This window comes from Notamacropus eugenii, chromosome 1 (genome assembly GCF_028372415.1).
Source record: "Notamacropus eugenii isolate mMacEug1 chromosome 1, mMacEug1.pri_v2, whole genome shotgun sequence".
In the NCBI taxonomy this organism is placed as follows: domain Eukaryota; kingdom Metazoa; phylum Chordata; class Mammalia; order Diprotodontia; family Macropodidae; genus Notamacropus; species Notamacropus eugenii.
In genome coordinates, this window is record NC_092872.1 from 235,438,300 (window position 1) to 235,451,175 (window position 12,876).

Consider the following 12,876-nt stretch of genomic DNA (forward strand, 5'->3'; position numbering starts at 1 on the left):
TTTAAAGGAGAAATTATGGAGAAAAGTCTAAACAAAGCATAAGCTTTAGACATTCCTTTGGAGGAGCCAAGATGGCAGAGTAGAAGGACACACATATGCTAGCTCCAAACCCACAGCCCATAAAATATCTGTAAAGAAGAACTCCCAACAAATTCTGGAGCAGCAGAAGCTACAGAACAACGGAGTGGAGGAGATTTCTGTTCCAGAGAGCCCTGAAAACAGACACCAAAGGTCCATTGCGCACCAGACCCGGAGCAGAGCCCAGCCCTGCGTTGGCTGCGTGGCACCCAGAGGAGCCGATCAGAGCAGGCTTCAGGGACAGAATCTCCAGTGGCTGTGCAGGTCCCTCCACCCACAGGTGACAAGGGTCTGTGAGAGGGTCTCTTTGGCTGCTCGAGAGGGGAGTGGGGTGTCCCCATAACTCAGGCCCCCTCGGGAGGCAGCAGCAGGGGCAGCAGCAGACAAGGGCTCCCCAAGCAGGCAGGAGCCCGGATCCATTGCTGAAGGTCTCTGCATAAACCCCTTGAGGGAACTGAGCCCTGTGAGGTGGCCCTGTCCCCACCTGAGCGCCTGAACTTAATCTCACACTGAATAGCAGCCCTGCCCCCACCCAAAGCCCTGAGGCTGGAGAGCTGCATTTGAATCTCAAACCCCAAGCTCTGGCTGGGCAGATCTGGAGGCGTGGTAGGGGTGGAAAGAAAACTCAGAAGGCAAGTCACTGGCTGGGAAAATGCCCAGAAAAGGGAAAAAAAATAAGACCACAGAAGGTTACTTTCTTGGTGAACAGATAATTCCTCCCATCCTTTCTGATGAGGAAGAACAATGCTTACCATCAGGGAAAGACACTGAAATCAAGGCTTCTGTATCCCAAACATCCAAAATAAATATTCAATGGGCTCAGGCCATGGAAGAGCTCAAAAAGGATTTTGATAATCAAGTTAGAGAGGTGGAGGAAAAACTGGGAAGAGAAATGAGAGAGATGCAAGAAAAGCATGAAAAGCAGGTCAACACCTTGCTAAAGGAGACCCAAAAAAATGCTGAAGAAAATAACACCTTGAAAAATAGGCTAACTCAATTGGCAAAAGAGGTTCAAAAAGCCAATGAGGAGAAGAATGCTTTCAAAAGCAGAATTAGCCAAATGGAAAAGGAGGTTCAAAAGCTCACTGAAGAAAATAGTTCTTTCAAAATTAGAATGGAACAGGTGGCGGCTAATGACTTTATGAGAAACCAAGAAATCACAAAACAAAACCAAAAGAATGAAAAAATGGAAGATAATGTGAAATATCTCATTGGAAAAACAACTGACCTGGAAAATAGACCCAGGAGAGACAATTTAAAAATTATGGGACTACCTGAAAGCCATGATCAAAAAAAGAGCCTAGACATCATCTTTCATGAAATTATCAAGGAAAACTGCCCTGAGATTCTAGAACCAGAGGGCAAAATAAGTATTCAAGGAATCCACCAATCACCACCTGAAAGAGATCCAAAAAGAGAAACTCCTAGGAACATTGTGGCCAAATTCCAGAGTTCCCAGGTCAAGGAGAAAAAACTGCAAGCAGCTAGAAAGAAGCAATTCAAAATCAGGATAACACAAGATCTAGCAGCTTCTACATTAAGGGATCGAAGGGCATGGAATAGGATATTCCAGAAGTCAAAGAAACTAGGACTAAAACCAAGAATCACCTACCCAGCAAAACTGAGTATAATACTTCAGGGGAAAAATTGGTCTTTCAGTGAAACTGGGGACTTTCAAGCATTCTTGATGAAAAGACCAGAGCTGAAAAGAAAATTTGACTTTCAAACACAAGAATGAAGAGAAGCATGAAAAGGTGAACAGCAAAGAGAAGTCATAAGGGACTTACTAAAGTTGAACTGTTTACATTCCTACATGGAAAGACAATATTTGTAACTCTTGAAACTTTTCAGTATCTGGGTACTGGGTGGGATTACACACACACGCGCGCGCACACACAGAGACAGAGAGCATAGAGTGAATTGAATAGGATGGGATCATATCTTTAAAAAAATGAAATTAAGAGATTCCTTTGAATTCTTAGGAGGCAGAAGTGACAAAGTGCATAGATTGTAAGAGTTGGAAAACCCTGCCTCTGATACTATCTGTGTCTCTGAGACCTTTTTTTTTTTTTTAATCCATCCTATCTCCTCATTTATCAAACTGAGATAAGAATAATACCTGTCTCATAGAGTTGTGAGGCTCAAATGAGATAGGATAAATGTTAGCTATTATTACCTGAAAATAAAAACCAGGAGGTGGCACTAACAACAGCTGCTATGCAATCAACCAAGAAGATCAACTTACGTAACTGACGTGTGCCAAGTGTCAGCCCTTGGCCAGGCAGTGGCCAGGAAAGTAGCAGAACAGATCTTCCAGGATGACGCGCTGGAGCTGAGGGAGCCCCGACCTCTGCTGTTCCAGTTGTGCCAGCTACTGTCTGAGGTTCTCAACCTCAGCTTCCTCTTTTAAGGAGAGGTGACAGTAACAGGGGAACTACCCATGTCACAGGGCTGTTGCACAGAAAATGGTTTGTAAACTCTAAAGCACTACATATAAGTGAAAGCTGTTGCTATTAGTAAGTAATTGGTCATAAAATGCAATCCTGCAATACAAATCAAATTCAAAGAAAAATGGATATAAGGGACACTTTTCACAGTGATATCCCTCTGCGAGTTCTGAAGTAGCACTTCTACTATGCAGTCTATGGTGTTTAAGATTTAATATCCTCTTTTTCCTCTAGGAAAGAGGAATCAGTAACCTAAGCTCACCTGCATGTTCACCTTTCAAACTCTGCCTCGTCTATCACTTATTTGGCCCCCTTCAATAGACTAGTGGAGGGTTCCAGTCTAATCTGACCATGGCATCAAAGTATCAGCATTCACACAAAAAGCATGAGTGAATAGTTTATTCTGAAGTCCAGAGGATTTTTAAGATAATTATCTTAGAGTCAAAAAAAAAAATGGTAAATTCATATCAAAGTTCAATGTTGAAGCTTCAATTTCAAACCACACCAATGCAAGCTGGATGGTGCAGTACACAGAGCACTGGGCCTGAACACTTGAGTTCAAATCCAAGTCTCCGACATTTACTAGCTCTGCAACCCTGGACAAGTCACTTACCTTCTGCTTGCCTCAGTTTCCTCATCTGTAAAATGGGGATAATAATACCTACCTCCCAGGGCTCTTGTGAGTACCAAATGAGATAATATTTGTAAAGTGCTTAATATGCTGCTTGGCACATAAGAGATACTATGTAAATGCTAGCTATCATTATTATTATCATCAAATATTTGTGGATGAGGTGATGCCACCTACAATCTTACCTCCAAGGAAAGTTCCTGGGCCTGTTTAAAAACATCCAAATCTTCTTCTGTAACAGAATCCTTGCTTCCAATCACATTTACATCTGTACCTTCCTGTTTGATGCTTATTTTGATTTCAGTATCTGTTATTAAAAACCAGCAGAAAGCATATTCACTGATATGAATCTTTAAAATCCTCCTTAAACTATCAGAATGGCATTCAATCAGCATAGTAATAAGTAGCATTTTGGAATTTTCTAACTCGTCCCTTTTGTTTTGAGATGTATAAGATTTTACTTTTGGTATAATACACAGACTCAGGAATAGTTTTACCCTTTTACCTGTTTCATCCAAACTTTGCTTGAACTTACCAGTATCTTTAGTGTTTTTTTCTCTACCTTGATTTTTTTGGGGAAAAACATATGTAATTATTCTAGATCAGTGGTTATACTGATCTTTTTCTTTAAATATACCTCCAGCATTAGCTTTTAAATAATCAAATCTAATACTCCCTTAAATGGCAAATTTAGGAAAAAGTAGCAAAAATTATAAAATGTCAATCTGTTAGCTGAAGTTTATGAAAACATTTATCTTAAAAAAAACCAAAACCAAAAAACACCATACCCCAAAGTACATTTCATGTTATCATAGATGAGCTTTTCTTGAGATTGAAGTAGGATGGAATTTGTCAGGAAAAGACAATGGAAAAGAGAAAGGTGCTGAGCTGAAGCACGTCTGGAAGCAGCAGCAGCAGCCAGAGCTAAGGACTGCCCAGCCTCTGAGGAGAAGGCGCCGGGCAGGGGCAATGACAGGTGCTACTCATGCAGTGCTACTACAGAGCCATACGGAACGCAATGAGGGCATGGGGTGGGGTCCTTGTGTCACTCTAGATGAAGATAAATAATAGAACGTATGAAAGTATTAGTTGGACAAACATTTTGGAGGTTTAGTTAGCAGCAGAAAAAGGTCTACGTTTCATGGCTTCTTTACGAAAGTGAAGTCAGAACAAGAGGAACAGCTAAGGCCTATGTGACAAATAAGAACTAGCTGATAATTTTTTTTCAGTGGGGAGGAGAGGAACAGGATGTAGGTTTGACTGGAGCTTTGACCTTTTGCTTACCATAATCCTGATCAGGTTTAATCCTTCCGTCTGCCAAGCTCCCCTTCCCTGGTGAGGGGGTCCCCATCTGAGGGGTCACTTTATACTTTAATTTGCCTATCATCCTGTGCTTTTTAAGGAAAGGTGTTCGCTTGAAGTGAGCAATTGCTTTAAAAATACATCCTCTAGACAGTCCCCAGCCAGAGGACATGGAGGAATGAGAAATAAACCTACTTCTATTATCTTTCTTCCCATAGAAATGGGCATTAGATTTTGCTGTGGAAGACAATTCAGGTTTACGACGCAAACGTTTGGGTGGTGCATAACTTGGGTGTCTCTTTTTTCGAGACTGTCCCTGGGCAGTATAAATATGAGAAAGTCCATCAAAAAGTCCCTTCAGCTGACTGCTATTAGTAAGACTGCTAAAGGAGGGCACACTTGACGGACTAGAAGAACTCTGGGGAGAGCTGGATTGTTGCGGACTGGGGCTCTGACCAGAGCTGGGGATCAGGGGCGGAAGTGCAGAAGGTGGGGGGCTTAGCTTTCGTGTGGTACCTGTAGCCAACACCTGAGAAGTGCATGACTGTTTCTGGGAGACCTTTCTCCTTGGACGATAGTGCTTTGAGAAGTCTATTATTTCCCCTCGTGACCTGCGACCATCGGGCGATGGTGTAAAAAACTTAGTAAGGCCGTCAATGAGCCCTTTGGCTTTCTTGTTAACTGTAAGTGTAGAGGCAGATATGGAGGTGGAGGTGGTGGTGATTTTGGTGGTGGCACCAGGCCGGGTGGGGTCTGTGACAGCCAATCTGCTGCTTGAGTCCTTCACAGATGCAGCATGGCCGGATGAAGGTGTGGTACAGACTTTAGTCTTTTGACCCCTACCAGGTGACCCCCTTCCTGTGAATGCATTCGTGGATCCTTCATCACTGGTTACAGACCTGGGTAAAAAGTTGGAAAACAAAATAAATATTAAAAGTAACAAATAACAAAAAGAGTAATCAATAATTCTAATACAACCTATTATTTAATGTGCTCAAAATTAAAACAAAAGCTGAACCAGAATGCTGAAAACATTTTCTGTATCACTAACCAGACATTTTTGAAAAAGCAAAGGTAAACAACTGTTAAGTACCATGATTCCTCAGGGAACTTATATAATATATGCAAGAAGAAAAAATGGGGATGTCTTCAGTATGACCATAAGGATAACATAGGTAAAAATAATTTTAAGTAGACTGACAGAAAACTACATTTAATGATCACTAAAGTTATGCTTTCTGCTATTACAAAATTAGATGCTTTGATTTCTTTGAAATGTCTGTATTAAAGTATTAAGGAATATAGATAAATTCTTCAAAAGCAAAAGGATGAGTTTATGAAATCTATAGTAAACGCTATTTTAAGACTACTTTAATTATTCTGCAAAATTTGAATATGTCCATCCATTTATCACTTCAAAACAAAGAAATCATTAAAAGATTAAAAATGGCATATAAAATCTACTCAGGACAATAAGAAAACCACCAAAACTCACTTTTGGGAGAAAATTAATTACAGCACAAAATGCTGATTTAAAAAAAGATAAACAAACAGCTGTAAGCTACAGAAAACTAGACATGACATGGACAATCTGATGGGGCAATCCATTTACAAAGATTATTTCCACACATCATGTGATCTACAGAGATCTACATCAACACTACTGTGCATACATACAGCAATTCATGATTAGTTCCAATTTACATAAGGGTGGGTTCATTTTGTCCCACAAGTCCACTGTCAAATAGGTAAATACAGCTAAGCAATGAGCCAAAGGTGCTGTCAATGTCAAAGTTTACTCTTAAATTTTTTTTATTGGTATCTTTTGTTTTGGCATCATAAGGCTTACTCTAAAAGAAATTACTGGTTTAGCTACTAAACCAGAAGACTATTAAACAAAGAGACTGATACTAACAGAGCACTGAAGCATCATTTTTTTAAAATTTAAATAAATGCAAATACAATTCAAGTCAAGAAATACTGATGAAGCACCTACTATGTGCACTCCAGGCCTGGGGAATGATTTGTGTAAAGGCACTGATAGAAAAGATGGAATGTCCTACACCAGACAGAGATACCATGCCAGACCACAGAGACTTTCTAGGTCAATGTGTTCCTTTTCCAGATGAGCACACTGAGCTTCAGAGAAGTGAAGGGACTTGCCCAAGTTCCCACTGGCAGAGTTAAATAGCAGAAGTGAGCCTGAACCTCAGGACCTTGGAATAAACCCCCAGAGCTCTCTCTCGCTCTCTCTCTCTGTGTATACACACACCCACACACGCACGCACGCACATATATACACAGTGTCTCATAGCACAATAGAGGATTGGAAAGGGAATGACATGAAGTCAAGTCTGCAAAAGTGGAGAGTAACGCAGAAGGCTTTAAATGCCAGGCTGATGAATTTGTATTTTGTCCTAGAGGCAACAGGAAACTACTGAAAAACTGAGTGCTTAGGGGGGGAGAGAGAACATGGTCGTGTGTTTTAGAGTTATCAATTTGGTAGCAAAGTGGAGAACAGATTAGAGAGAGAACAGACAGGAGACGCAGAGAACAATTAGGAGGCTCTTGCAATAAATCAGGCAACAGGAGATGAGAGTTCAAACTGTAGCTGTTTGAGTGGAGAAAACAATACATTTTCTCCCCTCCCCAAAAGAAAGTTCCACTAAGATTTTTATCATTCAAAATGAGAAGACAAAATGACTATATTCTAATGGTTGGAGATGAGAACAGCCTAGGACTCCTGTCTGGGCAGTACTAAGCTGGGAGTGTTCTGAGCCCTGGAAGTGGAACTTGCTTGATTGCCCCTCTAAAATCAAATACAGGTAACACTGAAGATAATTTTGAATATTGGAAAATGCACTGGAAATATTATACAAATAAGTGATCCTGCCAAAAGATACCTTCCAAATCTAGGATGAAAATCTGGAATAGATTTCCAAAATAGATCTTTCCCCTTGAAATAAGTAGGTTTTAAAATATTATTCAATATGAAGTTGCCACTTTGAGCTTCTAAAAGATTTCAATAAATGGAGACACTGGCTTATTCTTAAAGATTCAAAGAGCTCATGAGACAGTTTTTTTTTACCAAATTAGGATTGGTGCCAAATATAATTTTCAGTTATATCCTTTCTTTAGGAAGATGAGATCCTATTTTTTTTAAACTGTCTTAGCACACAGTCTCATTTAGGGAACAATGGTTTTGAAAGATGAATGTAAAAACATATAATTTCTGCTTCAAATAATGCTAACATAAGGAAGATTTTCTTCAAAATATATTACATTTACCTAGAGAATCTGGCAAAAACTACACTCAAAAGAAAAGTCAATGGGTTCTAATAAAGTCTCCTGAAAATTACTAACTATTGTGAAGGAACCCCAAATGTAATCAAGACAGAAGAGTAGACAGCACACGAGTAAAAAGATTGTGACACTTTGTTTCCTGTTCTTAGCCCTTTTGTGTCAACTGTCCCCTATGATCAGATTTCCTGCTTAAAACAACATTCTAACAGTGAGGCATTTAACCTAAAGAAGGCAGAACGCTCACAGGCGAATCAGGTTTTTTAAAAAATGCCACTGTCTATTCATGTAAAATTCCTAACAAAAAAAGTCAGAACTAATACATATATAAGAATTTAGAAAAAAAAAAACTAGAATACCATAAAATAAAAGTATCTTTACTAAAAACTTTGCCATGCTTTGGAGTAATACAGCAGAGGGCATGTGGTTATCATTTTGGAACTGAAACCAGTCAAGAATTCAGGGAACTTAAAACAAAGGTGCATCCTATGTTGGATGATGTGCCAAACAGTTCTGTCTAGCTCTTTGATGGCTCTGGATCTGCTGTGATGTATCTGAAGCTTTCTGGAAACACTTATTTGTGGGAATTAGGATCAGAAGGAGACAACCTTTAAGATATAGTACTGGCTCAGGGGTGGGGAACCTGCAGCCTCAAGGTCACATGTGGCCCTTTGACTGAATCCAAACTTCACAGAACAAATCCCCTTAATAAAAAGATTTGTTCTGTAAAACTTGGACTCAGTCAAAAGGCCACACCCAAGTAAATGGTTGTAAAAATGGCCTCGGTTCAGGTAATGACCTTGATTTAAAATTTATACAATCAGATTTACAGAATTAAGCTCTGATAAAGTATGCTAATCAATGCAGTTTATTTTACTGTGTCTTCTTGGACTATTTCTCTTTTTCACTGTTTTTAAAAATATTACTTAGGCCTCATGGTTTTTGCCAAAAGAAGACCACAAAATGCCCACTGTAATTCTATTCATTCTTTTCCAAAATATTTCATCGTTTATACATGATGAACCACATTTTGCATCAAGGTTTTAGGCACTGACACTGAAACAGACAGGTGGGTAGGTACTAAGGTGGTTAGATTCATCTAGCTTGGATCCCCAAAGGGTGATATTCTGGAAAGCATACTATGAAAAATTTTTTCTCATAAGAATTCAACCTACAACATTCGTTGTTTTAGTTTATTTTTCGGTCGTCCAATAGGTTTTGCATATCGTCGTTTAATTTGTGCAGCTTTCTCATGAAGCAGTTTTCTTCCCTTTTTCTTTGGTCTGCAGACTTGGCAAATCCACATCCCTAAATATATATATATATTAGAAAAAAATAAATATAACTTATTTTAGGTTGTTGATATTATACATTGACTGTAATTTTTAACAAGGTGCACACAAGGTGGTTGCTGTGGGGAGTTTTACTTCAGGAAAAATGGAAAAAAGAACATTTGTCCTTCTATACATTTCTGAGAAAGAAGCCACCATTAAGTCAATTTCCCCAGCTTGAAAAAATACATACTGGCGAAGGGATGGCAACAGTCCGTCCTCACATGAGCGTGCCTTCATAATCTAGTTCCCAATGCCTTAGGTCCCATTCCCACATATCCTACTTCCCTCGCAACAGAAATTAAAAGCCTTCAGTCTTTTGGGGGAGAGTAGAAAAGGTACCTTGAGATTAATGAATTCATATAGAGACCTGTTTTATCACTGAAAATTATAAAAAAATTAAATTAAATTTAGCAAAACAAATATTTGAATCTCCATATTACAAAGTGAGGAAGTATAGTCTACAAAAGGAATGCTGGGCTAAGCTATTCTCAACGTATCTCTCTAGTTCTCTATGACAGAGGAACATTCATGCCACATGAGAGAGACTCAGCTGTGTTTTGACATCCTGCATTTGGAGTCAGAGGACAAAGGTTCACCCTTCTTCCTTCTATGTAACTTTGGACACATGATTTAACCATTCTGGGCCTCAGTTTACTTGTTTATAATAGTGAGTAGTCAGCCCAGACAGCCTCTAAGGTCTCTTCTAGCTCAAATCTATGACCCCAAAATACCAAATAATTGATTAAAAACTTCAAAACCTTTTTACTCTGCAGGAACCAAAGACACAATTATATTGTCATCCATCATGGATACTAGAAAATATTTAAATGTATAATTAGGACCCCAGGTTTAGAACTTCAAGGCTCAAGAGCCTCTCAGAGGTCACTTAGTTCAATCCATTCCATTCAGAGACAAGGAAACTGAAGGCCAGAGAAGAGAAGTCACTTCTCCAAGGTCACACAGGTGCTAGGGAGCGGAGCAAGAATCTGAAAGCAGGTTCTCTGGCTTAATATCCAGCATTTCTTTCACTGGACCAGATTCCCTGTGCTCATTTGTGGTGTACAATATAGAATAGTTTTGACCTTTCAACCTTGAAGAAACTGAGTTTTGACCAATAAAAGTCTAAACTACCTTGGAAAACTACCTCACTTAATTAAGATTCTGATGAGACATTTAGGGAGGGGGAAGGAGAATAGTTTTAAGCAGCAATTAAAGATTTGCTCTCAACAGTTGCAAACAGCCTTTGGTGTTCCTTTCTCTTAATTGTGTTGGACTTAACAAATTTATTGATCATGTTACCTACCAATGAAGCTCATACTCAAATTCCATTCCAAACTCTAAGATATCAGTAGAAGGGGAAAACTGTGTAACTAAGCATGCATTAGGCCTACTTCTGAGGCCTCTAACGTAAAGACGACTCTGGTGAATGGCTATGAAATTTCTAAAAGGTTTCAAAGATTTTGAAAGTTCACCTTTTGGCATTCTGGAAAGCGGTGGGTCACAGCACTCCATGTGGAACCCTCTATCGCAAGAATCACAAAAAAGCATATTATCCTGTAATAACAACACAAAATAAGTTGAATAATGGCTAACCCAATTGAAAAATGTCATTCAAACAAACTATTACCAAATTAACGATAACCAACAAAACCAGTCTAAGTATTAAGGAATCTCCATGCATTCTGGAATGAAAAAGAAAAATACCAATAAATCATAGCAGGGAGACATTTAAAGTGAAAAAGCAGCTACTGGTCTACAGATTTTTTCCCCTCTCCCACTCACAAAAAAGTGAATACTAACAAAAGATCATTTAACTATTAAAATATGAACTTACTGCATTTTTGCCTTGGATTCTACATGCACTACATGTCTTGCATTCAATACACTGCCATCTTAAGGCCTTTACATTTGTTGTTAATTCTGGACAGAATTTCAAACATGATGGGTGTCCTATAAAAAAAATGTAAATTGCTTGATGTTAAGAAACTTTTACTACATCCCCTATCTCTACATTTTCTAATGTACACTTAGTAGACATTCAATGGTTCCAGCCAATGATCAACATTACGACTTTAATAACTTTTTTAAAAAAATCACAGAACCATGGGCTGTTTTTTCTTTCCCTTTACTAGAAAAAGAAATGGGGTGACTACATAAATTCTTTCCCATGAAGGAATGCCCATTTATGGTTCAATGTAAATATCTGGTCAAGGTGTTTTTTTCAATTTGATGAACATTACAGCTCCTATCACTAACAGTCCTTACAAACTTAACAGTGAATATCTGTACTGTGCTATCTTCCCTTAAGTCTGAACTCCTGGAGCTTCATAAACCACCAACACCATTTTGTTACTGACTGCTTAACAGCTGCACTGCTGTGTAGACAGTGCTCAGAAAAAGGACTCAGGAGAGATGACCTTCTAAACTATTCTTTTGACTGCAAGACTAAATCACAAAACCAAAACCTACAGTTACCTAAGTTTTAAAAGTAAGATAATGTAACATAATAAGCAAATAAAAAAAGGATAAACATGCCAAAAATATATTCAATGAAGTCTAAGGAATTCTGGTTAGTGTTTTTCCAAGCACATACGGAATTAAAATACATTATAGGCTAAAAACTTAATATAAAACAAGAATTTTCAGGAGCAAAAGGGAACTCAAATAATTCTCATTCTTCTAAGGTAAAATACTGGCTAGAAAAATTTTACATGAAACTTGAAAAACTCTACTTTAAAACAAGAGTATCCTATCAATAAGAAGAAGAGGTGGCTGGTGGCTGAAATGGAGATCAGATTCATTCTTACCAAGCATGTACTACAACTTAAAAAAAAACAACAACAACATGTAATTTTAAAGAAATGCTGTTCAATAGACACACCTTGAGACCATAAACACTTGCTTGTATGACTGGAGGCATAAAATTCAAAAGAAACTTGCCCAAACGGCACATTTCACTCAACCCAACCTAAATAAAATGAGATGATTGTTACTGTGGGTCAAACAACGCACAATCTGACAGTGGCAGAAGAAGAGCCAGTAAGGGTCCAAGTTAAGGCCATTTTTATCTCTGGGCCCCAAGGTTTAATACTGAGACAATGAAAATAAATATTAAATTACACTTGGAGCCAGGTGAGATGGTGCATAACTCAAATAAAGTGAAAGTCATCCACCTCCTCTACACCACCCCTGATTATACTGAGCTAGTTGTGGTACGTCATCTTTCCATCCCTTTGGGCCAGACCAAAGTCCAAATCTATAGGAATTACATTCTAAATCCTGTTAGATAGCTAAATTATCCATTTCCAAAAGAAAAAATCAGACTCTGTCAAGTGCAGCTCCAGTTTAGACTACTGAGAGATCCTACAATCCAAAATATCTGATTATTTCAAAAGGTCAGAAGTAGGTGTACACAGTGTCAATAACTATTGGGGGCCAGTTCATCTTCCTATATGATGGGCTTTTATTCCATACAATGTTGGAAGTTTTAAACTTTGCTTATTTTTTTTAAACCTAGCCTTTACACCAGCAAGAACATTTGTAAATCCCATGTGAAAAAACTTATAAATAAGCTGTAATTGAAAACTGAAGGTGTAATAAAAAAACAGATTCTGCGATTTTAAAACTGTCTTATAATTTTCTGACTGTGGCAGGTTCATTGTTTAAATATGTATTTTGGGCTGATGCCAAACTGACCCTCCTTTCTAAAAGCTTAATAGGTGCTTCATAAAATTTTACCCACCAGAAGATGTGGTTATTTTTAAGTGAAACATTCAAAATCAAT

The 12,876-nt window shown here is 38.4% G+C and overlaps 1 protein-coding gene across 12 annotated transcripts in view; it reads right to left on the bottom strand.

Moving 5' to 3' along the window:
* Nucleotides 1-12,876, bottom strand: part of KAT6B (lysine acetyltransferase 6B) — a 222,955-nt gene that overhangs the window by 70,921 nt on the left and 139,158 nt on the right. For 5 of the 12 annotated variants that reach the window (XM_072628083.1, XM_072628081.1, XM_072628082.1 and 2 more), the window contains 5 exons: nt 10,927-11,042; nt 10,565-10,646; nt 8,934-9,066; nt 4,441-5,357; nt 3,342-3,463 (listed from right to left, as the gene is read on the bottom strand). In XM_072628083.1, coding sequence (XP_072484184.1) covers nt 3,342-3,463; nt 4,441-5,357; nt 8,934-9,066; nt 10,565-10,646; nt 10,927-11,042 — 1,370 coding nt within the window. The remainder of the gene's footprint in view (nt 1-3,341; nt 3,464-4,440; nt 5,358-8,933; nt 9,067-10,564; nt 10,647-10,926; nt 11,043-12,876) is intronic. The other 7 variants (XM_072628090.1, XM_072628089.1, XM_072628091.1 and 4 more) reach the window with 3 other exon arrangements.